General features: G+C 43.3%; 1 protein-coding gene across 1 annotated transcript in view; it reads right to left on the bottom strand.

Moving 5' to 3' along the window:
• Positions 1 to 21,065, bottom strand: part of timm50 (translocase of inner mitochondrial membrane 50 homolog (S. cerevisiae)) — a 138,002-nt gene extending 116,937 nt beyond the window's left edge. Inside the window, exon 1 of the mRNA XM_060898058.1 lies at positions 20,836 to 21,065. Coding sequence (XP_060754041.1) covers positions 20,836 to 21,051 — 216 coding nt within the window. The 5' untranslated portion in view covers positions 21,052 to 21,065. The remainder of the gene's footprint in view (positions 1 to 20,835) is intronic.
• Between the last annotated feature and the right edge of the window lie 5,933 nt (positions 21,066 to 26,998).

Below are 26,998 nucleotides of genomic sequence, written 5' to 3'. Positions count from 1 at the left end.
TTGACGAGTGACCGATCCATTGATGGTAAACAAGGATGGAGTGGACTTCAGTGGCGACTATGATATTGAATTTACACTTTGTCGAATTAATTCAGTATCATAGTCGCCACTGAAGTCCACTCCATCCTTGTTTACCATCAATGGATCGGTCACTCGCCAAACAGTCCGCCAGAATCCGAGTAGGAAATGGCTGAGCGTAGCTGTCAGTCAAACACAAGTTAGCCAATGGGAATGCGTTCCTGGACAGCCCACCCACACGTGAAGTTTGTGCCAAAACTGCAAGCAATGGGGGCGTCGTGGCTCGGGTGGTTAGGGCGCCGTGCCATGAATGCGGGCGACCCGGGTTCGGTTCCGGCCCGGGGTCATTTCCCGGTCCCTTCCCGTCTCTCTCTCTCCCGCTCGTTTCCTGTCTCTGCACTGTCCTATCCAATAGAGGTGCAAAAAGCCCCAAAAAAATATCTTTAAAAAAAAAAAAAACTGCAAGCAAAAAGTCAGGGAGCGCAAACGAGAAAGCTGGAATCGCAACCAAAATAAATTACGTCAAACAAAACTGAGAAAGACGCGGAACAAAAATAAAAGGTTTCTGAAGAGTAATAGACTGATATTTTGCACGATTACACGAATAATTTGTTTGCCAGTCTAAAAAAAAGACTTTTTTTTTGTATTTTGATTTGTCGTTTTTGTTTGATATTTCAAAAGTATTGTATGAACATTTTGGCACAAAATTGATTCCATAAATATTCAGACGTTACTTTGGAAATGGACTTCACAAATTCTGCACGAGGACTTGTGTAAAGACCAGAAAGCAGCGCTGTGTGATAATCGACGACAGGCACTGAATGCGGCGCTGCGTCAGAGAACAGGAGACCAGAAACATTAAAAGCAGATACGCAGAGCCTTGATTTTTAAATACATGTCTGAGTGGATAGTGTCTCCATCCTTGACTCTCATATGCTGCATAAATAGGAATAAAAAGATGATATATTTTTGAGAGTTAAAATCGACCACAAAGAGGCAGCCAGCCCTGAGTGCGTGACGTCACAGCGGGAACCGGTTTTAAGGCCGAGGCCTTTTACAGCTATAGACCAAAGTCATATAAATAAACATTTAAGGTGAAAGTAAGAAATCCCGTTACCGACTTGCTCAACTAAGACCAGCGGTGTCAAAAGTAGCCGGTCACCGGCGGCAAATCGCCGTCTGTGGCTTGTTATGCCGCCGGCTATTGTCAGTCGAGTCACAAAATTTAATATTAAATATTTCTGACGGCAAAAAAAAAAAAGTTGTGAACGTAAATTACATCCACTGTCATGTATGTCCGTTGCCGCGTCAACTTTGTTTACATCCTCGACATGAGTGCAGCCATTACTGCCCCTTGCAGTGTTGCCAGATACTGCTGACGTTTTCCAGCCCAAAATATGCTCAAACCCACCAAAATGCACTTAAAACCGCCCAATTAAGCGGGAATCCGCCAGGGTCCACGTATTCAATCCAGATTGTGTCTGATCCGGTGCTGTGTAAACATTGAGAATACGCAGATACGCTGTGCTGAGCTCTAGCTGGCGTCGTCATTGGACAACGTCACTGTGACATCCACCTTCCTGATTCGCTGGCGTTGGTCATGTGACGCGACTGCTGAAAAACGGTGCGGACTTCCGCCTTGTATCACCTTTCATTAAAGAGTATAAAAGTATGAAAATACTGCAAATACTGATGCAAATACTGCCCATTGTGTAGTTATGATTGTCTTTAGGCTTGCCATCCTTCCACTTGCAAGTGGTAAGTGACTTGCGCACAGCAGCTCAGTCCCGAATCACTGCTCGTGCGCTTCACTCGCGCGCTCTGTGAGCTGCGCAGGGCCGGAGTGCGCACCCTCCAGAGGGCACTCGCTGTTCAGGGCGGAGTGATTTGGAGCGCAGCCGCTGAAGAGGAAGCGATGAGCCGCACTGACACATTTCAACTTACGTGCCGAATTAGTCATGTGATTAGCGTATCCGTGTATTGGCGTTGCTGTGTGCACGCTAATTGTTTTTAAAAACGTTAATCTGATGATCCGCTGATACGGTCTAATGTAAACCCCACCTTAGTCCACCGTTTCTCAGCCTTGCTTAAGACATTATAATCGCAGATCGTAAAGTTGACTGCGTTTGACAGCTGCTCGAAAAAACAAACTGCATGCGTAACAACGCTAATCAAGCTTAAGCTAGACGACCCGCCTCAAATACCCGTCCCGGATAAATGTTATCCCAATTTTAGATGACCTGTTCCAAACCATCCCGCCCCATGAAAAATTCGTACTTGCATCTCTCTCTCTCTCTCTCGTGTACACACACACACATACATATATACACATTATATATACACACATTTTTATATATCTCACACACACACTCATAATATTTGTTGTGCCTAACCCGCACTAAATAACTAGATTGATATAATTTCTATTCAGTAGGCCCCTACATGTATATGTAAATTCAAGAAATATTTTTATATCATATAATCTTACTTTCTTTGATTTATTTTGGTATGTACACACACATCTATCTATCTATCTATCCTTTTTATAGTTTTAACTTGACATTTTGGCTACGTTCACACTGCAGGCTGAAGTGACTCAAATCCGATCTTTTCGCCCATATGTGACCTGTATCCGATCTTTTATTGACAATATGAACGACACAGATCCGATTTTTTCAAATCCGACCCAGGCCGTTTGGATATGTGGTCCTAATTCCGATTCCTATCCGCTCTTTTCATATGCGACTTCAGTCTGAACCGCCAGGTCGCATTCATCCGACTTACACGTCATCAACAAGCCACAAACGTCACTATTCTGCGCTGAAGTAGGCGGCGGGTCTCTCAAAAAAGTTACAACAACATGGCGCATAATCACGGGCGCAGATAGAGGGTGGGACTTGTCCCACCCAGATTTAAATTCACCTCGTTCGGTCCCCCCCACTTACAGGGAGGAAAAAACGTCTATGCTGTCTTTCTTTGCATAAGGCAAACCTCACGGAAAAATCAAAAGACTAATTACCATTCGGTTTATTGAGGTGCACAGCAGTGTATACATAGTTGCAACAATTCACATAAAACAAAGACTGATATTCGGTTGGTTGAGCTGCGCAGACTGCACAGGTTGCGAGCTCGAGCTTGGTTGCTATGGTTACTAACAACAAGTTTGACAGGCATATCAGGGTTGGGGTTGGTTTGCTGGCAGCTTTGTCCCCCCCCAGTTTTTTGTCCCTCCCAGTTCAAAAAACGTATCTGCGCCCCTGCGCATGACATCAATGCGAGGGACGCTTCGGGCTGTGAAGGTTCTGAATCTTCTCAATGGAAGGACGCAGAGGTTAGGGAGCTGATTTCCATTTGGGGGGATGCAGCTATTCAAGCTAGATTGGATGGGTCATACCGCAACCGGGCGGTTTTACTTCCGTAAACACTGGCCATGCTCACTGCGTGTGACGTCGTCGTATCCTGCAATGCGCATGCGGAACACTTTTAGGTCGCTTTTCGTTCATACTGAGGATCACATACAAGTCGCATATATTTGTTAATGTGAACGACCTCACAAAACAATCGGATTTCACAAAAAAATCGGAATTGAGCATTAAGCCTTGCAGTGTGAACGTAGCGTATGTCATCATTTGCTCTTTATTTTGAAGGCAGTGACTTTTCATTTTCATTTTGTTAAATAAACATGATTAGGTTGATGAGATTTGGATAAAAGTGATTTTCAATAGAAATGCTGAGACTGTCAGTGAGTGCTGCTAGCTGCTGTTTAATAACGATGAAGTCAGCTGATGAAGTACATGTAGCTGCATTTTATGTAACAGTTTATTGACTGCCAAAAAATAAACATTTTGATTATAATTGAAGTTGTTTTGTTTTTCATCTGTATTCAAGATTTCACCATATTCTTCAATAGGATTAGAGAAACTGGAGAAACTTGTCACCTTAGCTTAGTCAAAGTGCACATCAGACTTCAAATTATTATATCATCCATATGTGGATTTCAATCGGACTATTTTTTATGTTCGCAAATATTTCTGAAATTTGATAAAATGACTGAGGTATGAATATATTACGTTCGTTATGTCTTCTTCTTAAATCAAAATAATTAGTTTTCTTTTGTTTCAGACATGTAAAAGCTTTTTACCTTTACCTGACATGTTTCGACGGTGTAACTTCCGTCTTCATCAGAGGGTCACCCGGATGTTGGTGTGTGACGTGCCTTTATAATCAGCTGATGTTACGGAGGCGTGACCTCCCTGTCAATATTGACTGGGACAATGCTCAGATCATACAGCAAGAGAACAACAGATACCACCGCTGGATTAAGGAGTCAATAGAAATCAAAGCGTAGCCCAAGAACAATAAACAGGGATGAGGGGGCATACATGTACATGCTCTCCCACACCTGGAGCGCCGTCCTGAGGGGGCAACACTGACAGCGGGAGGCGTGACCGACCTGTCAATATTGACAGGGAGGTCACACCTCCGTAACATCAGCTGATTATAAAGGCACGTCACACACCAACATCCGGGTGACCCTCTGATGAAGACGGAAGTTACACCGTCGAAACATGTCAGGTAGAGGTAAAAAGCTTTTACATGTCTGAAACAAAAGAAAACTAATTATTTTGACTGAGGTATGGTTTCATATTTCAAGTTTCCAAATGGTATTGATTACCCTTTATTTTCACTGTTAAAAGTTACCAGAGGCCACCATTTCTCAGTGCATTTCATAAAATTTTCCATGCCCAAAGGGGGGGGGGCGCGGCGCACCCCCCTTTGAAACCTCCCCTGCACGCTTTGCGTGCATTATGGCTACGTTCACACTGCAGGCTGAAGTGACTCAAATCCGATCTTTTCGCCCATATGTGACCTGTATCCGATCTTTTATTGACAATATGAACGACACAGATCCGATTTTTTCAAATCCGACCCAGGCCGTTTGGATATGTGGTCCTAATTCCGATTCCTATCCGCTCTTTTCATACGCGACTTCAGTCCGAACCGCCAGGTCGCATTCATCCGACTGACGCGTCATCAACAAGCCACAAACGTCACTATTCTGCGCTGAAGTAGGCAGCGGGTCTCTCAAAAAAAGTTACAACAACATGGCGCATAATCACGGGCGCAGATAGAGGGGGGGACGGGTGGGATTCGTCCCACCCAGATTTAAATTCACCTCGTTCGGTCCCCCCCACTTATAGGGAGGAAAAAACGTCTATGCTGTCTTTCTTTGCATAAGGCAAACCTCACGGAAAAATCAAAAGACTAATTACCATTCGGTTTATTGAGGTGCACAGCAGTGTATACATAGTTGCAACAACTCACATAAAACAAAGACTGATATTCGGTTGGTTGAGCTGCGCAGACTGCACAGGTTGCGAGCGCGAGCTTGGTTCCTATGGTTACTAACAAGTTTGACAGGCATATTGGGTTTGGTTTGCTGGCAGCTTTGTCCCCCCCCAGTTTTTTGTCCCTCCCAGTTCAAAAAACGTATCTGCGCCCCTGCGCATGACATCAATGCGAGGGACGCTTCGGGCTGTGAAGGTTCTGAATCTTCTCAATGGAAGGACGCAGAGGTTAGGGAGCTGATTTCCATTTGGGGGGATGCAGCTATTCAAGCTAGATTGGATGGGTCATACCGCAACCGGGCGGTTTTACTTCCGTAAACACTGGCCATGCTCACTGCGTGTGACGTTGTCGTATCCTGCAATACGCATGCGGAACACTTTTAGGTCGCTTTTCGTTCATACTGAGGATCACATACAAGTCGCATATATTTGTTAATGTGAACGACCTCACAAAAAAATCGGATTTCACAAAAAAATCGGAATTGAGCATTAAGCCTTGCAGTGTGAACGTAGCGAAAGTCTGCCGCTGGCAGACATTTTACCATTTTGCACCCTGCTGTAAATTATTTGTACCCTGCTATTCTCCCAAACTTTGAAGCCCCTGCTAAGACTGATTTGACTTCACTGATTGTGGGTTGACTCTCATTAAAACAGGATACAGTCCCTGACAAAAGTCTTGTCGCTTGGGTACAAGTTGACCTTAAGTGCCTCTCAAATATACACTACCGTTCAAAAGTTTGGGGTCACTTTGAAATGTCCTTATTTTTGAAAGAAAAGCACTGTTCTTTTCAATGAAGATCACTTTAAACTAATCAGAAATGCACTCTATACATTGCTAATGTGGTAAATGACTATTCTAGCTGCAAATGTGTGGTTTTTGGTGCAATATCTCCATAGGTGTATAGAGGCCCATTTCCAGCAACTCTCACTCCAGTGTTCTAATGGTACAATGTGTTTGCTCATTGCCTCAGAAGGCTAATGGATGATTAGAAAACCCTTGTACAATCATGTTAGCACAGCTGAAAACAGTTGAGCTCTTTAGAGAAGCTATAAAACTGACCTTCCTTTGAGCAGATTGAGTTTCTGGAGCATCACATTTGTGGGGTCGATTAAATGCTCAAAATGGCCAGAAAAATGTCTCGACTAGATTTTCTATTCATTTTACAACTTATGGTGGGAAATAAAAGTGTGACTTTTCATGGAAAACACAGAACTGTCTGGGTGACCCCAAACTTCTGAACGGTAGTGTATGTCTAACCAATTTTTTGTTTTACAAGAAATGGTTAATTTCAATCCCAACAGCTTCTGAAATAATGTTTTGGTGCCAAACGAAACTGCTGAAAAGCATTCTAACGTTCACAGCTTGGTGAAGGGCAATTCCATGTAAATGTCAACCTCACCATGCAAAAATAAAGCAACATGTAATACATCAAAACCACTCCCAGAGATATCACCTAGGCCTGTATTTTACAGATGTGAATAAGTTGAACCAATTTGTCACAAGAATTGTTCCCGTCGCCTTAATATGTCAGTCTCTTTCTTTCTTATAATGTAAACCCCAAGCTAAAATCAACTTTGATCATGTACAATTCTATATTATTGCCACAAGCCACAGAAATGTATGCTAAAATCCACAAAACAGCAAAACAATAGCCATCCTAAATATTATTTAAGAACTTTGATAGTTTTAGCTGATATTTAGAGAGTTTTTCAAAGGGTTATGGTGGTTAAATTGCTGATTTTCTAAACATATGCCATGTCTATTTCAGACGCGTCACATCCATAACGGAATTTCGTCACATCCATAACGCTGACTTTTCCTTCCGAAACTCTGCATGAAATACAAAATATTTTAAACAAAGATTTTTTAATATTCACCTTGGACCCCTCTATCAAACGGATATCTCCATTTCGACATTAGGTTTACGATTTCAGAGTTTGATAAAAACGTACAGTCACCCAAGAAAAGTGATACTTTTTCTGTCACATCCATAACGCATCTTTTATTAGCGTTTTCTGGCATGCCCTAGATGTACTATGGGAATTGTTCTTGTTCTATCACTTCTCCAGTATGGTACAGCCTTAAAATATGCAACACCTGTTTAAATACTGGGAGACAATAAAACATGCACTGGGTCATTTGTTGCCATTTTGAGTTCAAGTGTCATGTCCATAACGCTGGAATTGCTCTAAAGCCCACGGAGTCAGTTTTTGCAAAGACAAAAGTCTTGTCGCCTTGTCATATGATGCACCCAATCCTAGATTACAGTTATTATTGGTTAATCAATCAACCAGAAGACCCCGCCCCCTCACCCTTTTAATTTAATGAAAACCCAGACGTTCTCATCGCAGGTAAGCATGGTGGAAAGATCATGGACATGTTTTTACTGATCAAATTCACAGAGATTTCATGATCTCCTCGTCGAAACCTGCTTTGTTTCTGACTCTTTCATTTGAAATTCGCCGTTTTGTATCTAAACGCGCGTTTGAGGGTCACGTGAGGTATTGATAATAGGGATCACTTTCACTGGTGTCCACCATTATCGACACGCTGTGGAATTAAGGGACATTTACAACTGTTGTGGATCAATCTTTGTGTAACATTCTTGAAGGAGATGAAGGACTTTAAAAAAATAAAAGTGCTGTGATTTATATATTTTTTTCTGATTCGGAACAGAATGGAATGTTTATAAAGTATTTGGAATCCGATTGCAATAAATAGAATGAGACCACAATTACATTCCTAGCCTATAAAAAATTACGTGCTTGAAATATTCAGATTTTTCTATTCCATTCAGAAATTTTTTTTTTTGCAGTTTGTTGTAAATATCTACCACATATTACAATATCGGGGCGGCACGGTGGTGTAGTGGTTAGCGCTGTCGCCTCACAGCAAGAAGGTCCGGGTTCAAGCCCCGTGGCCGGCGAGGGCCTTTCTGTGCGGAGTTTGCATGTTCTCCCCGTGTCCGCGTGGGTTTCCTCCGGGTGCTCCGGTTTCCCCCACAGTCCAAAGACTTGCAGGTTAGGTTAACTGGTGACTCTAAATTGAGCGTAGGTGTGAATGTGAGTGTGAATGGTTGTCTGTGTCTATGTGTCAGCCCTGTGATGACCTGGCGACTTGTCCAGGGTGTACCCCGCCTTTCGCCCGTAGTCAGCTGGGATAGGCTCCGGCTCGCCTGCGACCCTGTAGAACAGGATAAAGCGGCTAGAGGTAATGAGATGAGATATTACAATATCAGTAAACATTTTATATTTTGGTTCGAGGAATGACGTGCAACCTTTGACCTGGATTTTCATGTGGTTATAAACATCAATTCCCTGTTGACATTTATTGGTAAACAACAAAACTAGAAATTAATACAAACAATGAATGATTAACAAAATGTGATCAACAAAAATACTTCAAGTGGAACAGAAAGATTTTATGACTCAGGTTAAACATTATCAGTTCATTTGTTTACAAACATTAGAATTACTTTCTTATTTGCATAAGCACCGACATCCAGATATTTATCTCATCTCATTATCTGTAGCCGCTTTATCCTTCTACAGGGTCGCAGGCAAGCTGGAGCCTATCCCAGCTGACTACGGGCGAAAGGCGGGGTACACCCTGGACAAGTCGCCAGGTCATCACAGGGGGCCAACGCTGTCTCCCCCAAGCACTGGATGAATGGAGGACCTCACAGTCTAGCCCTACTACTCCATCAGAAGCATCAACTTCAACAGTCATAATGCAGAAAAAGACACTTGGCAGCTTTTTCAAAAGGCCAGTTGCTACTTCTGGTCTAACAGACCAGCAGGCTGTTGAGGCTGAATTGAACAGTTACCTGCAAGCTCCAAATGCAGACAGTGAAACCAGTCCCCTGGAATGGTGCAAGACCCACTGCACAGCATATCCCAGAGTGAGCCTTCTGGCAAAGCGGCACCTTTGCATCCCTGCCACCAGCTCGCCCTCAAGGCCTCTGCATGCTCTTGCGACAAGGCTTTCGCAGATAGCTTTTCGCAGACAGTTGTAATTTATCGTTGAGCGGGGAGTAATAGGCGTGCGCGATGTTATTCACCGCCACAACGCAAGGGGGCGTGAAGTCGCTAGGAGTAGTTGGTGGGTGTGGGTTAGTGGAGTGTTTATCCTCCGGTTACTTATAATGACTAGAACTGGAGTCGTATAGATGTCCGTACTTCCTCACTTCCTCGATCAACCGCTCTTCGTGCTGCTCCATCTTCGCTCGTGTTTTTAAAAATGCCGGTCGTGAAAACAAACCAAACCGGGAAAGTAGGGAAGCGGAAGTGCTTGTACAGCGGATGTAGAGTGGACCAATCAGAGCCCTCTTGTCTGCGAGGCTTCTGCGGTGGTCACAATTTTTGGGAGGTGCGCGCAGAGCGTCTGCGAAGGTGGGGGGGGGGGGGGGGGGCTACGCAGACACTGTCTGCAATGCTATCTGCGAGGACTGGCTTGTCAGCATAAATTGGCCTTCAGAGAGAGCTTTTAGCACAGGTGGCAATATTGTTACCCACCACAGGGCAGCTTTAAAGCCAGATGCTGTGGACAGACTTGTCTTTCTGGAAAAAAAACCTAACAATAGATCCTGAATGATGTGCACTTGATTCAGCATATAGGTCTCGCATGGTACTGACTGATTTATGTTAATACGTTTTCACTTTTTTTTCAATTGGTACAACTGTTGGTTTACATTTTTGAATACTGGCCATGGAGATTTGCTGTCTGCTCTAACAATTTGATTTTTTTGTTTGAATACCTATGTTAAACATATACGCAGCCATTGGTATTTACAGATTAGTCATAATTTGCAAGTAGAAAATACAACCCCGATTCCAAAAAAGCTGGGACAAAGTACAAATTGTAAATAAAAACGGAATGCCATAATTTACAAATCTCAAAAACTGATATTGTATTCATGATAGAACATAGACAACATATCAAATGTCGAAAGTGAGACATTTTGAAATTTCATGCCAAATATTGGCTCATTTGAAATTTCATGACAGCAACACATCTCAAAAAAGTTGGGACAGGGGCAATAAGAGGCTGGAAAAGTTAAAGGTACAAAAAAGGAACAGCTGGAGGACCAAATTGCAACTCATTAGGTCAGTTGGCAATAGGTCATTAACATGACTGGGTATAAAAAGAGCATCTTGGAGTGGCAGCGGCTCTCAGAAGTAAAGATGGGAAGAGGATCACCAATCCCCCTAATTCTGCGCCGACAAATAGTGGAGCAATATCAGAAAGGAGTTCGACAGTGTAAAATTGCAAAGAGTTTGAACATATCATCTACAGTGCATAATATCATCAAAAGATTTAGAGAATCTGGAAGAATCTCTGTGCGTAAGGGTCAAGGCCGGAAAACCATACTGGGTGCCCGTGATCTTCGGGCCCTTAGACGGCACTGCATCACATACAGGCATGCTTCTGTATTGGAAATCACAAAATGGGCTCAGGAATATTTCCAGAGAACATGATCTATGAACACAATCCACCGTGCCATCCGCCGTTGCCAGCAAAAACTCTATAGTTCAAAGAAGAAGCCGTATCTAAACATGATCCAGAAGCGCAGACGTCTTCTCTGGGCCAAGGCTCGTTTAAAATGGACTGTGGCAAAGTGGAAAACCGTTCTGTGGTCAGACGAATCAAAATTTGAAGTTCTTTATGGAAATCAGGGACGCCGTGTCATTCGGACTAAAGAGGAGAAGGACGACCCAAGTTGTTATCAGCGCTCAGTTCAGAAGCCTGCATCTCTGATGGTATGGGGTTGCATTAGTGTGTGTGGCATGGGCAGCTTACACATCTGGAAAGACACCATCAATGCTGAAAGGTATATCCAGGATCTAGAGCAACCTATGCTCCCATCCAGACGACGTCTCTTTCAGGGAAGACCTTGCATTTTCCAACATGACAATGCCAAACCACATACTGCATCAATTACAGCATCATGGCTGCGTAGAAGAAGGGTCCGGGTACTGAACTGGCCAGCCTGCAGTCCAGATCTTTCACCCATAGAAAACATTTGGCGCATCATAAAACGGAAGATACGACAAAAAAGACCCAAGACAGTTGAGCAACTAGAATCCTACATTAAAGCCGCAAGCGGCCTCGACGGGCCCTTGCGCCAGCGGCCAAGGGGGGCGGGGGCATGCGTCCCCGCGAAATAACTTCCACAGCTTCTTCGGCAAGAGACATTACTCCCACAATGGCGACAAACCACAGAAATGGACACATGGCAACAATAGGGTGTCGCACTGAACGGTGCAAGGGGGGCGCTATAGAAGCCCTGAGGCCGGCCTGGATCTGGGCTTCTGTTTCTCAGTAGCGGTGGCAGTCTAAGAAAAAGGAGCCAAATTTCGTGCGTAGTCGACCATGGCAAGCGCCCCAATAAGGGTCTTGTAAAGAGTTTGCTTGCCAAGTTTGACAAATCAGAAGCTGCAATATCATTTTTGCCATAACAAGCACCCCCAGGGGCGAAAGTGCACAAAATTTTGCGTAGATGTAAGGTGAGCTATGAAGAGTTTGCGTATGAAGTTTGATGACAATTGAGTAAATAGAAGATGAGAGAGAGATTTTTGAAAAATAAATTTTTTGGTTTTTCCCATGTCAGTAGGTGGCGCTATGCTGTACATGAGCGATGATGAGTTGGAAAAATAAGTGTCTACAACAGCAACGTACTATCACAAGGTAGTGGTGTGAAGGAAAAGCATTATGGAATTATTTACCAAAAACCCGTTTTGGAGCAATTGCGTCGGCCAAAAACAGCGCCCCCCATGGACGAAAATTCCCAAAACGTGGTATACATGACATGGGAGGTAGTAAGAGGGTGGCCTTGAAGTTTGACCAAATTTGAGGAAAGATTGGAATTTTTGCCCCAAAATAGCGCCCCCAGTGGCGAAATATCACAGAAATTGGGTAACATGTCAGAAGCCCAATGAGTGATTTGCGTGTGAAGTATGAGCAGTTTTGAGCAATCAGAAGATTTGTTATGAATTTTTAAGCATGTAAAATTTTGCATCGAAAATTGATTGACGTATAACTTCTGAACGGTTTATCCCACGTGAAACGTATTTAGTAACTTTTGTCAGCCATGTCTGTAGATGATGTGTATCAATTTTGGTGACATTCCTATGAACGGTCTAGGAGGAGTTGCGCCGTCTTCGTGGCCATGCATTTCGCACAAAAGTGAAATTACCTCACTTCCCGTTGGGCGTGGCTAATGCATTGGCATTACATTTTTGTCCGGCTTAGTGAGATACATAGGCGTACCAAATGGCATGCCACTACTACAAACTACATGGCACCCAGGCACCGTAATGCGGGAGGCCAAAATCACAATGACTTAGGGGGCGCTATAGAGGCCCGGAGCCCCGGCCAAGTTTGGGCTTCTGGTTCTGAGTAGCGGTGGCAATTCTCGGAACTGGTGCCAAATTTCGTGCGTTTTCGCCCATGGCAAGCGCCCCGAAAATGGCCCAACAGCGGAGAAAAATAAAGAAGAAGAAGAAGACGGAAGAAGAAGAAGAAGAAGAAGAAGACGGAAGAATAATAATAGTGAACTCTTACAAGAACAATAGGGCCTTCGCCCATAGGGCTCGGGTCCTAACTAGAAACTATATGCCAAGCAGGCACCTTAATGCGAGAGGCAAAAATCACAACACGTTAGGGGGCGCTATAGAGGCCCTGAGGCCCGCCTGGATCTGGGCTTCTGGTGCTCAGTAGCGGTGGCAGTCTAAGAAAAAGGAGCCAAATTTCGTGCGTTGTCGACCATGGCAAGCGCCCCAATAAGGGTCCTGTAAAGAGTTTGCTTCCCAAGTTTGACAAATCAGAAGCTGCAATATCATTTTTGCCATAACCAGCACCCCCCAGGGGCGAAAGTGCACAAAATTTGGCGTACATGTCAGGTGAGCTATGAAGAGTTTGCGTATGAAGTTTGATGACAATTGAGTAAATAGAAGATGAGATATAGATTTTTGAAGAATAAATTTTTTGGTTTTTCCCATGTCAGTAGGTGGTGCTATGCTGTACATGAGCGATTATGAGTTGGAGAAATAAGTGTCTACAACAGCAACGTACAATCACAAGGCAGTGGTGTGAAGGAAAAGCATTATGGAATTATTTACCAAAAACCCGTTTTGGAGCAACTGCGTCGGCCAAAAACAGCGCCGCCCATGGACGAAAATTCCCAAAATGTGGTATATGTGACATGGGAGGTAGTAAGAGGGTGGCCGTGAAGTTTGACCAAATTTGAGGAAAGATTGGATTTTTTGCCCAAAAATAGCGCCCCCAGTGGCGAAACATCACAGAAATTGGGTAACATGTCAGAAGCCCAATGAGTGATTTGCCTGTGAAGTATGAGCAGTTTTGAGCAATTAGAAGATTTGTTATGAATTTTTAAGCATGTAAAATTCTGCATTGAAAATCGATTGACGTATAACTTCTGAACGGTTTACCCTATGTGAAACGTGTTTAGGAACTTTTCTCAGCCATGTCTGTAGATGATGTGGATCAATTTTGGTGACGTTCCTATGGACGGTCTAGGAGGAGTTGCGCCGTATTCGTGGCCATGAATTTCGCACAAAAGTGAAATTACCTCACTTCCTGTGGGGCGTGGCTAATGCATTGGCATTACATTTTTGTCCGGCTTAGTGAGGTACATATGCTTACCAAAGGGCATGCCACTACTACGAACTACATGGCAACCAGGCACCTTAATGCGGGAGGCAAAAATCACAACACGTTAGGGGGCGCTATAGAGGCCCCGAGGCCCACCTGGATCTGGGCTTCTGGTTCTCAGTAGCGGTGGCAGTCCAAGAAAAAGGGGCAAAATTTCGAGCGTTGTCGACCATGGCAAGCGCCCCAAAAAGGGTCTTGTAAAGAGTTTGCTTGCCAAGTTTGACAAATCAGAAGCTGAAATATCATTTTTGCCATAACCAGCACCCCCAGTGGCGAAAGTGCACAAAATTTGGCCTACATGTCAGGTGAGCTATGAAGAGTTTGCGTATGAAGTTTGATGACAATTGAGAAAATAGAAGATGAGATATAGATTTTTGAAGAATAACTTTTTTGGTTTTTCCCATGTCAGTAGGTGGCGCTATGCTGTACATGAGCGATTATGAGTTGGAAAAATAAGTGTCTACAACAGCAACGTACTTTCACAAGGTAGTGGTGTGAAGGAAAAGCATTATGGAATTATTTACCAAAAACCCGTTTTGGAGCAATTTCGTCCACAAACAGCGCCCCCCCATGGACGAAAATTCCCAAAATGTGGTATACATGACATGGGAGGTAGGAAGAGGGTGGCCGTGAAGTTTGACCAGATTTGAGGAAAGATTGGATTTTTTGCCCAAAAATAGCGCCCCCAGTGGCGAAAGTGCACAAAATTTGGCGTAGATGTAAGGTGAGCTATGAAGAGTTTGCGTATGAAGTTTGATGACAATTGAGTAAATAGAAGATGAGATATAGATTTTTGAAGAATAAATTTTTTGGTTTTTCCCATGTCAGTAGGTGGCGCTATGCTGTACATGAGCGATTATGAGTTGGAAAAATAAGTGACAACAACAGCAACGTACTATCACAAGGTAGTGGTGTGAAGGAAAAGCATTATGGAATTATTTACCAAAAACCCGTTTTGGAGCAATTGCGTCGGCCAAAAACAGCGCCCCCCATGGACGAAAATTCCCAAAATGTGGTATACATGACATGGGAGGTAGTAAGAGGGTGGCCGTGAAGTTTGACCAAATTTGAGGAAAGATTGGAATTTTTGCCCAAAAATAGCGCCCCCAGTGGCGAAATATCACAGAAAGCGGGTAACATGTCAGAAGCCCAATGAGTGATCTGCGTGTGAAGTATGAGCAGTTTTGAGCAATTAGAAGATTTGTTATGAATTTTTAAGCATGTAAAATTTTGCATTGAAAATTGATTGACGTATAACTTCTGAACGGTTTAAGCTACGTGAAACGTATTTAGTAACTTTTGTCAGCCATGTCTGTAGATGATGTGTATCAATTTTGGTGACATTCCTATGAACGGTCTAGGAGGAGTTGCGCCGTCTTCGTGGCCATGCATTTCGCACAAAAGTGAAATTACCTCACTTCCTGTTGGGCGTGGCTAATGCATTGGCATTACATTTTTGTCCGGCTTAGCGAGATACATATGCGTTCCAAATGGCATGCCACTACTACAAACTACATGGCAACCAGGCACCTTCATGCGGGAGGCCAAAATCACAACGACTTAGGGGGCGCTATAGAGGCCCTGAGCCCCGGCCAAGTTTGGGCTTTTGGTTCTGAGTAGCGGTGGCAATTCTCGGAACTGGTGCCAAATTTCGTGCGTTTTCGCCCATGGCAAGCGCCCCGAAAATGGCCCAACAGCGGAGAAAAATAAAGAAGAAGAAGAAGAAGAAGAAGACGGAAGAATAATTAAAGCCGCAAGCGGCCTCGACGGGCCCTCGCGCCAGCAGCCAAGGGGGGCGGGGGCATGCGTCCCCGCGAAAAACCTTCCACAGCTTCTTCGGCGAGAGAGATTACTCCCGCAATGGCGACAAAGAACAGAATTGGACACATGGCAACGATAGGGTCTCGCACTGTACGGTGCTCGGGCCCTAATAATAATAGCGCCCTAATAAGGGTCTTGTAAAGAGTTTGCTTGCCAAGTTTGACAAATCAGAAGCTGCAATATCATTTTTGCCATAACCAGCACCCCCAGGGGCGAAAGTGCACAAAATTAGGCGAACATGTCAGGTGAGCTATGAAGAGTTTGCGTATGAAGTTTGATGACAATTGAGAAAATAGAAGATGAGATATAGATTTTTGAAGAATAAAATTTTTGGTTTTTCCCATGTCAGTAGGTGGCGCTATGCTGTACATGAGCGATTATGAGTTGGAAAAATAAGTGTCTACAACAGCAACGCACTATCACAAGGTAGTGGTGTGAAGGAAAAGCATTATGGAATTATTTACCAAAAACCCGTTTTGGAGCAATTGCGTCGGCCAAAAACAGCGCCCCCCATGGACAAAAATTCCCAAAATGTGGTATACATGACATGGGAGGTAGGAAGAGGGTGGCCGTGAAGTTTGACCAAATTTGAGGAAAGACTGGAATTTTTGCCCAAAAATAGCGCCCCCAGTGGCGAAATATCACAGAAAGTGGGGAACATGTCAGAAGCCCAATGAGTGATCTGCGTGTGAAGTATGAGCAGTTTTGAGCAAGTAGAAGATTTGTTATGAATTTTTAAGCATGTAAAATGTTGCATTGAAAATTGATTGGCGTATAACTTCTGAACGGTTTATGCTACGTGAAACCTATTTAGTAACTTTTGTCAGCCATGGCTGTAGATGATGTGTATCAATTTAGGTGACAGTCCTATGAACGGTCTAGGAGGAGTTGCGCCGTCTTCGTGGCCATGCATTTCGCACAAAAGTGAAATTACCTCACTTCCTGTTGGGCGTGGCTAATGCATTGGCATTACATTTTTGTCCGGCTTAGTGAGATACATATGCGTACCAAATGGCATGCCACTACTACAAACTACATGGCAACCAGGCACCTTAATGCGGGAGGCCAAAATCACAACGAGTTAGGGGGCGCTATAGAAGCCCCGAGGCCCGCCTGGATCTGGGCTTCTGGTTCTCAGTAGCGGTGGCAGTCTAAGAAAAAGGAGCCAAATTTCGTGCGTTGTCGACCATGGCAAGCGCCCCAATAAGGGTATTGTAAAGAGTTTGCTTGGCAAGTTTGACAAATCAGAAGCTGCAATATCATTTTTGCCATAACCAGCACCCCCAGGGGCGAAAGTGCACAAAATTTGGCGTAGACGTCAGGTGAGCTATGAAGAGTTTGCGTATGAAGTTTGATGACAATTGAGTAAATAGAAGATGAGATATAGATTTTTGAAGAATAAATTTTTTGGTTTTTCCCATGTCAGTAGGTGGCGCTATGCTGTACATGAGCGATTATGAGTTGGAAAAATAAGTGTCTACAACAGCAACGTACTATCACAAGGAAGTGGTGTGAAGGAAAAGCATTATGGAATTATTTACCAAAAACCCGTTTTGGAGCAATTGCGTCGGCCAAAAACAGCGCCCCCCATGGACGAAAATTTCCAAAACGTGGTATACATGACATGGGAGGCAGTAAGAGGGTGGCCATGAAGTTTGACCAAAATTGAGGAAAGATTGGAATTTTTGCCCAAAAAGAGCGCCCCCAGTGGCGAAATATCACAGAAATTGGGTAACATGTCAGAAGCCCAATGAGTGATTAGCGTGTGAAGTATGAGCAGTTTTGAGCAATCAGAAGATTTGTTATGAATTTTTAAGCATGTAAAATTTTGCATCGAAAATTGATTGACGTATAACTTCTGAACGGTTAATCCTATGTGAAACGTATTTAGTAACTTTTGTCAGCCATGTCTGTAGATGATGTGTATCAATTTTGGTGACATTCCTATGAACGGTCTAGGAGGAGTTGCGCCGTCTTCGTGGCCATGCATTTCGCACAAAAGTGAAATTACCTCACTTCCTGTTGGGCGTGGCTAATGCATTGGCATTACATTTTTGTCCGGCTTAGTGAGATACATATGCGTACCAAATTGCATGCCACTACTACAAACTACATGGCACCCAGGCACCTTAATGCGGGAGGCCAAAATCACAACGACTTAGGGGGCGCTATGGAGGCCCTGAGGCCCGGCCAAGTTTGGGCTTCTGGTTCTGAGTAGCGGTGGCAATTCTCGGAACTGGTGCCAAATTACGTGCGTTTTCGCCCATGGCAAGCGCCCCGAAAATGGCCCAACAGCGGAGAAAAATAAAGAAGAAGAAGAAGACGGAAGAAGAAGAAGAAGAAGACGGAAGAATAATAATAGTGAACTCTTACAAGAACAATAGGGCCTTCGCCCATAGGGCTCGGGCCCTAATAATAGTGAACTCTTACAAGAACAATAGGGCCTTCGCCCATAGGGCTCGGGCCCTAATTAGACAAGAATGGGTTAACATTCCTATCCCTAAACTTGAGCAGCTTGTCTCCTCAGTCCCCAGACGTTTACAGACTGTTGTAAAGAGAAAAGGGGATGTCTCACAGTGGTAAACATGGCCTTGTCCCAACTTTTTTGAGATGTGGTGTTGTCATGAAATTTAAAAATCACCTAATTTTTCTCTTTAAATGATACATTTTTCTCAGTTTAAACATTTGATGTCATCTATGTTCTATTCTGAATAAAATATGGAATTTTGAAACTTCCACATCATTGCATTCCGTTTTTATTTACAATTTGTACTTTGTCCCAACTTTTTTGGAATCGGGGTGGTATGTGGACAGCCTGTGTAGCATTACAATTTTTTCATGTTTATTACACTTGTTACATACTGAGCAATTTAAACCAGTCCATTGGTTCTGAGATGTTTGCTTGGTCTTCTGTGCACTGTATTAGTTCACAGTTGTGCAGATTTTACATTTCACTCCCTTGCACTTTTTTCATTTGGTACACCTGTTGGTTTACATGTTAAATTTTGACCATGGAGATTTTGCTGTCTGTGAAAACCACTTGATGTGAGATTTATTCTGATATTTTTAAATCACTCTTGTTAAAGCATGTAATTTGCTTTATATATGTTAATAAAATGTTAAACTAATCTCTGGTTTCTTCCGGTTTCGGTCCAGATGCTTTCAAACTGGCAGTGCCGGGGGTCGTGATAAAAATCAATATCGTTCAATATGGGAAAATAAATCGTGATAACTTTTTTTGCCATATCACCCAGCCCTAGTGGAACGGTGTCGATAGCTCTGGGCAAAGGTGTCGTGTCGATAGCTGTGGGCAAAGGTGTCGATAATTGTGGAACGGTGTCGATAATCGTGGACAAAAAGTGTCGTGTCGATAGCTGTGGGCAAAGGTGTCATGTTGATAGCTGTGGGCAAAGGTGTCAATAATTGTGGAACGGTGTCGATAATTGTGGAACGGTGTCGATAATTGTGGAACGGTGTCGATAGCTGTGGGCAAAGGTGTCGATAATTTTGGAACATGTCGATAGCTGTGGACAAAGGTGTCGATAATTGTGGAACGGTGTCGATAGCTGTGGGCAAAGGTGTCGATAATTGTGGAACGGTGTCGATAGCTGTGGGCAAAGGTGTCGATAATTGTGGAACGGTGTCGATAGCTGTGGGCAAAGGTGTCGATAATTTTGGAACATGTCGATAGCTGTGGACAAAGGTGTCGATAATTGTGGACAAAAGGTGTCGTGTCGATAGCTGTGGGCAAAGGTGTCGATAGCTGTGGGCAAAAGGTGTCGATAGCTGTGAGCAAAAGGTGTCGATAGCTGTGGAACGGTGTCGATAATTGTGGAACGGTGTCGATAGCTGTGGGCAAAGATGTCGATAATTTTGGAACATGTCGATAGCTGTGGACAAAGGTGTCGATAATTGTGGAACGGTGTCGATAGCTGTGGGCAAAGGTGTCGATAATTTTGGAACATGTCAATAGCTGTGGACAAAGGTGTCGATAATTGTGGACAAAAGGTGTCGTGTCGATAGCTGTGGGCAAAGGTGTCGATAGCTGTGGGCAAAGGTGTCGATAGCTGTGGGCAAAGGTGTCGATAATTGTGGAGCGGTGTCGATAGCTGTGGACAAAAGGTGTCACGTGATCTGATATGCTAAGTAATCAGGAATCAACTCATTTTCCCCCCAGTTGAAGTTTGAGTAATTATTATTGCACAATTTACGAACTGAAAGTCTTTTCTACTTTTGCAACAGCCAAAAGATCGTTAAGGTGTCGATAATTGTAGCCGCCGCTCTAGCTATATACTGTACCTAGCCGGTTTATAGCCCGGTTGAGATCAGAGTCGATTTGGATTAATGACACTTCATGCAGTATAATGTACAGTTTACGTTCATTATACTACAGTTTTGTGCATATGAGAGGCTTTACGACAGTGCAAGGCCGCCGTAAAGGAGTTCCAACTGTCGTAACACCTCCAAGTGTCACTTGTCTCACAAAACGATCATTATTTCGGATTAAATCTTATCGTCATGATTTGCTAGTCCATGACGTTAGAGATTATCAGAAAGGTAGTATAATCGTTATGAAGCCAAGTGTTTTTTACAATATCGGGGTTTATTCAGGGTACTGAACATCTGAGTCATACACTGTGTGTAGTGCACTGACTAACCAAGTGTCCTAGACGGAGAGGTTTGAAGCTCAGCCGGTTTCCTCCCTAAAAGCAGGAGTCCGTTAAAGTGATAAGTGACACACAGTTAACGATAAAACATAGCGCTGAATTATTATATTCTTCTACAGTCGTCCAGTAGGCTACACCTGAACGGGTGTGTTTGCAGCAGTGGATCTGAGGACAGACGGCAGTGAGCGGTAGAGATCTTACTGTCCCGAACAGGTCGGGATACTGATTAGCGCTACAGTATGAATGAATGACCGGTGAATAGTGGTAATGAGAACAGCTAGCCTAGCCGCCTAGCCTCTGAGCCTACCTGAGCCCCCTGCTGCTGCTCCTGCTGCTGCTGCAGCCTCTTGTGGAGAACAGCCTGAGCCAGTCCCTCTGTGGCGCCGCTCTCGTTACCTCTTCCCGGTTCAGCAGAGAGTCTCCTCGCTAAAGCCGCCGCTGTAAAAGCCGAGGCTTCACCCCTCAGCCTCAGGAGGCCCCGGCTCATCCGGACACACATGGGATACACACACACCGCCGCCATCTTGATTAGAAAGCAACCCGTCGCTCTAGTGTGAGTGAGAAAGGACAAACGAACCCGATAGGCTAAATATCATGTGATTGACAGGCCACATGACCAACCGCAGCTCTCGAAGCGGCCACAAAGGCGGGACTTGTTTATATTGGTGACCTCAAACAGATAAAAGTCGCTGTGATGGCAGCACGTGTAAAAGTACCCTAGAAACGTTCTTTTTTTTTTTTTTCCTGATTGTATTTTATTTACCTACCTACATTTATTGTGGTGGCATGGTGGTGTAGTGGTTAGCACTGTCACCTCACAGCAAGAAGGTCCGGGTTCGAGCCCCGTGGCCGGCGAGGGCCTTTCTGTGCGGAGTTTGCATGTTCTCCCCGTGTCCGCGTGGGTTTCCTCCGGGTGCTCCGGTTTCCCCCACAGTCCAAAGACATGCAGGTTAGGTTAACTGGTGACTCTAAATTGACCGTAGGTGTGAATGTGAGTGTGAATAGTTGTCTATGTGTCAGCCCTGTGATGACCTGGCGACTTGTCCAGGGTGTACCCCGCCTTTCGCTCCAGTTTGCCCACGACCCTGCACAGAATAAGCAGCTACAGATAATGGATAATGAAAGTCCCTTCCATCCATCCATCCATCCATCATCCGTAACCACTTATCGTGTCCAGAGTTGCAGGCAAGCTGGAGCCTATCCCAGCTGACTACGGGCGAAAGGCGGGGTACACCCTGGACAAGTCGCCAGGTCATCACAGGGCTGACACATAGACACAGACAACCATTCACACTCACATTCACACCTACGCTCAATTTAGAGTCACCAGTTAACCTAACCTGCATGTCTTTGGACTGTGGGGGAAACCGGAGCACCCGGAGGAAACCCACGCGGACACGGGGAGAACATGCAAACTCCGCACAGAAAGGCCCTCGCCGGCCACGGGGCTCGAACCCAGGACCTTCTTGCTGTGAGGCGACAGCGCTAACCACTACACCACCGTGCCACCCTCTGCAAGGAATGTGTATGTATAATAATAATAATAATAGCTGGCTTTTTTTCGTGGTATATCAAATATATTCCATTCAAGTGCATATCACGGGTAAATTCAGGAGTAAGATCAATGTAATTCTCCTGTTTTATATTAAACTTTGGTCAAATATGTCACATTTTGCGCAATTTTTTTACCTTGCGCAATACCAGAAAAATTCAGTTGAAATCAAGCCATTTGAGTTGAATTGGTCCGCCTCTGAAAAAACTTGGCATTTGGATTTCCCGGCAAACATTGATTTTCGTGACGTCGCGTGCGGGACGCCTCCGTCTGAATCCTACGTCAGCGCTGGTTTGTTTATGAGAAAACAACCTGGTGGTTTTCTGCAAATTTCTTCAACGTTATCGCGTAATTATTAAAATGGTTAACAGATGTATCGTAGGAGGGTGTAGCAACACCAATCTTGATGGGATTAGTACTCATCGTTTCCCAAAAGACCGGACAATGAGAGCGCTTGGTCTACACAGGCTGTGCACTGAAACCGTGCAAAGCGCGAGCACCCGGAGGAAACCCACGCGGACACGGGGAGAACATGCAAACTCCGCACAGAAAGGCCCTCGCCGGCCACGGGGCTCGAACCCGGACCTTCTTGCTGTGAGGCGACAGCGCTAACCACTACACCACCGTGCCGCCCAGATCCGTGATGTATTTCATATAAAAAATGAGTTTTTCAACAGCAGAAGATAAACTTCACATCTTCAAGCTCGCTTGTGAGTTTTCTTTTTATGATATAGACACATTCACAAACAAAAAAGTACCCAAATTTATCAAAACAGTTCATCAAAAAATATGTCACGGTTGTATTTCTCGATGTCATAGTTCATATGAAAAATACGGGTGGCGTATTTCCCAGTAAAACACTCGTGTCCAAATAGTATAACTTAAAATCGGTTTACCACAACATGATATACAAAACTCCACAACAGCTATTTGAACTCAGTGGCCTCTCAAGAAATGTATATGCTGGATGGTGGTGCATCTCACACACAACATAATGCTGACGTTCCTTCAAGAAAGTGTGATTAATTTTCGCCTCGTGAAACACTTTCCCTTCGCTCTGTATTTTAAATACACACCCCTTTCACTGACGTCACCCGAAACCGGAAGTAAACAGACCCTGCACCATTTTGGAAGACCAACAAACTCGTGATTAGGGGGAAATAACGGCAGCGGTATGTGAACCCACGAGAATAAAGTGGAGTGGCAAACGACTTAAACAAACAAATCTGAGCTGTTTTATTTATGAATTATTGGCCCAACAGTAGACTTGAAAGAAACCTGTGTGAGACTTGGCAAAAAACTGTGGATATAATGGATAAGCCTGTGCATGATCTGCGGACACTTTGAAGTAAGCAAACGCAAGAAATTCAGATTTAAAACATGCTAAAGTGGCCCCAAGTTGGTAACTGTATGAGGAGCAAGCCTCCCAGACTTCTACAATTTAATAATAATAATAATTTAGGATGGTTTGGGGCTTGCTCGCTGCTGCCAGGTTGGTTGTTGAGTAGCCTGACTGTTTTTTTTGTTCTTGCGTGTGGTATCATTGTTGACACGAGGTTGTTTTTTGAACATGCCAATGCGGACACGATTTCCCCTGATGAGTTATGACTTCAGACGCGATGCGTGTGTGGAGTCCGCGTGATATGTGCGTAAGATAGGCTTCTCATGTGTTTGGAGATCCGCGCTCCGAGACAAGCGCAAGCACTTTGTTTGTTTATTTAGTAAACCAATGTATATACATAATATAATAAATACAATATGGAAAATATACACTAGTTGTACATGGATAACGCAATAAAGTTTAAAACTTATTTCCATTGCGGTCAGGGGTGTAGTGGTAAAAAAAGAGGTGGGTAAACTATAAATTTTGGGATCGGGGGACCACGACGTTGTAAGGGCCAATTCATAGTCGACGCAAGCATGACGCAAGGATGCTACGATGCGTATTGTATGAAACAACTTTTCTGACACATAGGAGTGTGTGTGTGCATGACAGTGCATGTGTGTGTGTGTGCCAGTGTTGGGCACGTTACTTTCAAAAAGTAATTAGTTATAGTTACTAGTTACTTTTCCCAAAAAGTAACTGAGTTAGTAACGGAGTTACTTTGTCATAAAAGTAACTAATTACCAGGGAAAGTAATTATTCCGTTACATTTTGTGTCCCCCCCCCAAAAAAAATCAAATTCAATTAGTGTAATCATAATAAAAGTGAATGTTAAATGTGTTTAATGACTGAAATGGACACTTAACAGAACCAATTAGTAATGTTATCTACACTATATTAATATTTTTGTGGGACAATGTGAGATAAGACATCTATCAAATGTAATATATTTTTGTAGTTATTAAAATTATGTTACTAATTACTGGCCACTGACGAGGACAAACGCTTTGTTCCTCGACATAATGTGCATTGCACGTAAACACTCTTGCCTTTTATTTCAAGTAATGAAAAGTAATGTCTGTATTTCCAGTGTGAAAGCTTTTTTTTTTTTTTTTCCTTTTTTTTTTATTAAAGTAGTATATGAATTACAGCATCTCGTAGAGGAGACATATATCTGGGAAAAAGCAAACAATATATCACGACACACACACAAAAAAAAAAAAACAAATGGGGCAAGAGAGACATGTAGTATAGGAGCATGTTAGAGTAATAACAAAGAAAAAATTTCTTTAAGGATTTTGCCAGCCACCTTGGACTTCACATTACGGAGTGAACGACAGTATAACTGAAACTCATTAATAAAACACAAGAAGGAGGGCTTGACACTTCTCCACTTACAGCAATGAATGTGATATTTACCCATTAGTATTACAATGTTTACCAAATCAGAAATGGAAGAATCAATGTTATCCATGTAAAAAAGAATATGAGAGATAGCAAAAGGTTGCAAATCCTCAATCTTAAGGGAAAGCCAATCATGAATATCCAACCAAAAACGTTGAGTTACAGGACATAAATAGAACATATGTTCTATGGTCTCATCAGACCCGTTACAAAAAACACAAGGCTCTACCTCAAATCTAAATCTTCTTTTAAGAAAATCAGCCACTGGATAGATTTTATTGACTATTTTAAAGTGAGTTTCCTTAACCTTTGGTGAAACAGGCCATTTCACATAATTTGAATGGGCCTTTTCTATGACTAACACAGTCACTTCACTTGTCTTGAACAAGGCTCTGTTAAAATTATGAAAGAACTCTGTTTTAAGAGCTGTACTAATAAGTCTGTTATTACACTCCTTGTTTCCCAGTGTGAAAGCGCAGTGCTGGGCTGACCGCTCGCCATCGCTGGCTCTTCCGATTGAAAGAGTGCGCAGTGCAGTAGGCGGAGCCTACCTACATATGTTGTCCAAATCTACTCTGATTGGCTTACTGTGCCGTTGTCTCGTGTCTCCCCGCCCCACACTAAAGCAGAGTAAAGAAAGGCTGAGCGAGCAGCGTGCCAGATGAGAACAGCTTTAATAAAGTAACGCATAGCATTTTATTGTAAGTAACGGGAACGGCGTTATAACGATGTAAAAAGTAATTAGTTAGATTACTCGTTACTAAAAAAAGTAACGCCGTTATTTCTAACGCCGTTATTCCCATCACTGTATATGACAGAGTGTTTGTGAATGTGCATGTGTGTGTACTTGTGTGTGTGAGTGCATGTATGTATGTATGTGTGTGACAAGGGTTCCCTGAGGTCTCTACTCTATATCGTTCATAAAACAAGATACACAATAAGTATGTTTGAGGTTTATTAAATCTTAATAAAGAGAAATATAATGTCAGTGTGAAAGAATGGCAAATTACACATACCAGCAGTAGGCCATATGAAATCCATAAGCTGACAGATATATCACAGCAGTAGACCTTGCACTAGAAGAATGTTAACTTTTGTATGTGTGTGTATGAAAGTGTTTGTGTGTGTGTGTGTGAGTGTGAATGTGCATGTGTGTTTACTTGTGTGCATGTGTGAGTGAGTCCAAGCATTTTTGTGTGTGTGTGTGTGTGCGACACCAAGTAGAGTGGTGTTTATGAAATCTAAATAATCAATAAAGAGAGAAAAATAAAGACTGTGTGTAAGAATGGCAAATTACACATACTTTCAGTCCAGATGTGTGGATGGCATCTGATGCTTTCTGATACTGTCTCAGTTTCCTCTGCCTCCATTTCGTCTGTCTCTGCATCTTCTCTGTCTGATTCTCCTCCCTCATTTTCTCTTCCTTCTGTTCCGTCTATCTGTTTTTCTTCCCTCATTTTCTCCTCTCTCTGTTTCTCCCTCAGTTTCTTCTATCAAAGTTTCTCTTAAAGGCCTATCTGATTCTCCATCCATTTGCCTTCTCTCTTTTCCTCCCTTTTCTCCTCTTGTAGTTGATCCTGTTTCATCCTCTCTTTGCCCTATTTTCCTCCTCTCACTCTCTCCTCCTTCTGTCTCTCCTCCTGCTGTTTCTCCTGGCCCCGCAACACTGTCTGTCTCTCCACCACTATCTGTAAAATTAAATTAAAACGGCTAAGTACACCAATCATGTGGACAAGTATTTCTGCCCAATCTGAATGCCTTCTTTAAAAAATAAACACACACACCCACACACCGAGAAGGGCGGGGAGGAGTGACTTGCCTAACGTTACTTTAGGCTAAGTTCTCTATATTATGTCCGTGACATGAAGCTAGCATGCTGTCATCATGACTTCGAGATTAACATGAAATGACAACTATTTGTCTTACAATGCGCTACAAATACTGAATTTATGTTGATATAGTAATTACCAAAAACTTTAGACTGCACTAACAACGTCATTTGTCTGCCAGAAAGGTAGGCTAATTTGTTGGCACAAGTTAACAACCTAACGTTAGTTAGTGGCATGGTTCACAAACCAAAACGATGGGGAGTTTATCCTAAAAACGTGAAGTTCAGGATTCTTTTTGGAC

This window comes from Neoarius graeffei, chromosome 17 (assembly GCF_027579695.1).
Source record: "Neoarius graeffei isolate fNeoGra1 chromosome 17, fNeoGra1.pri, whole genome shotgun sequence".
In the NCBI taxonomy this organism is placed as follows: domain Eukaryota; kingdom Metazoa; phylum Chordata; class Actinopteri; order Siluriformes; family Ariidae; genus Neoarius; species Neoarius graeffei.
This window is presented reverse-complemented; position numbering and strand designations above follow the sequence as displayed.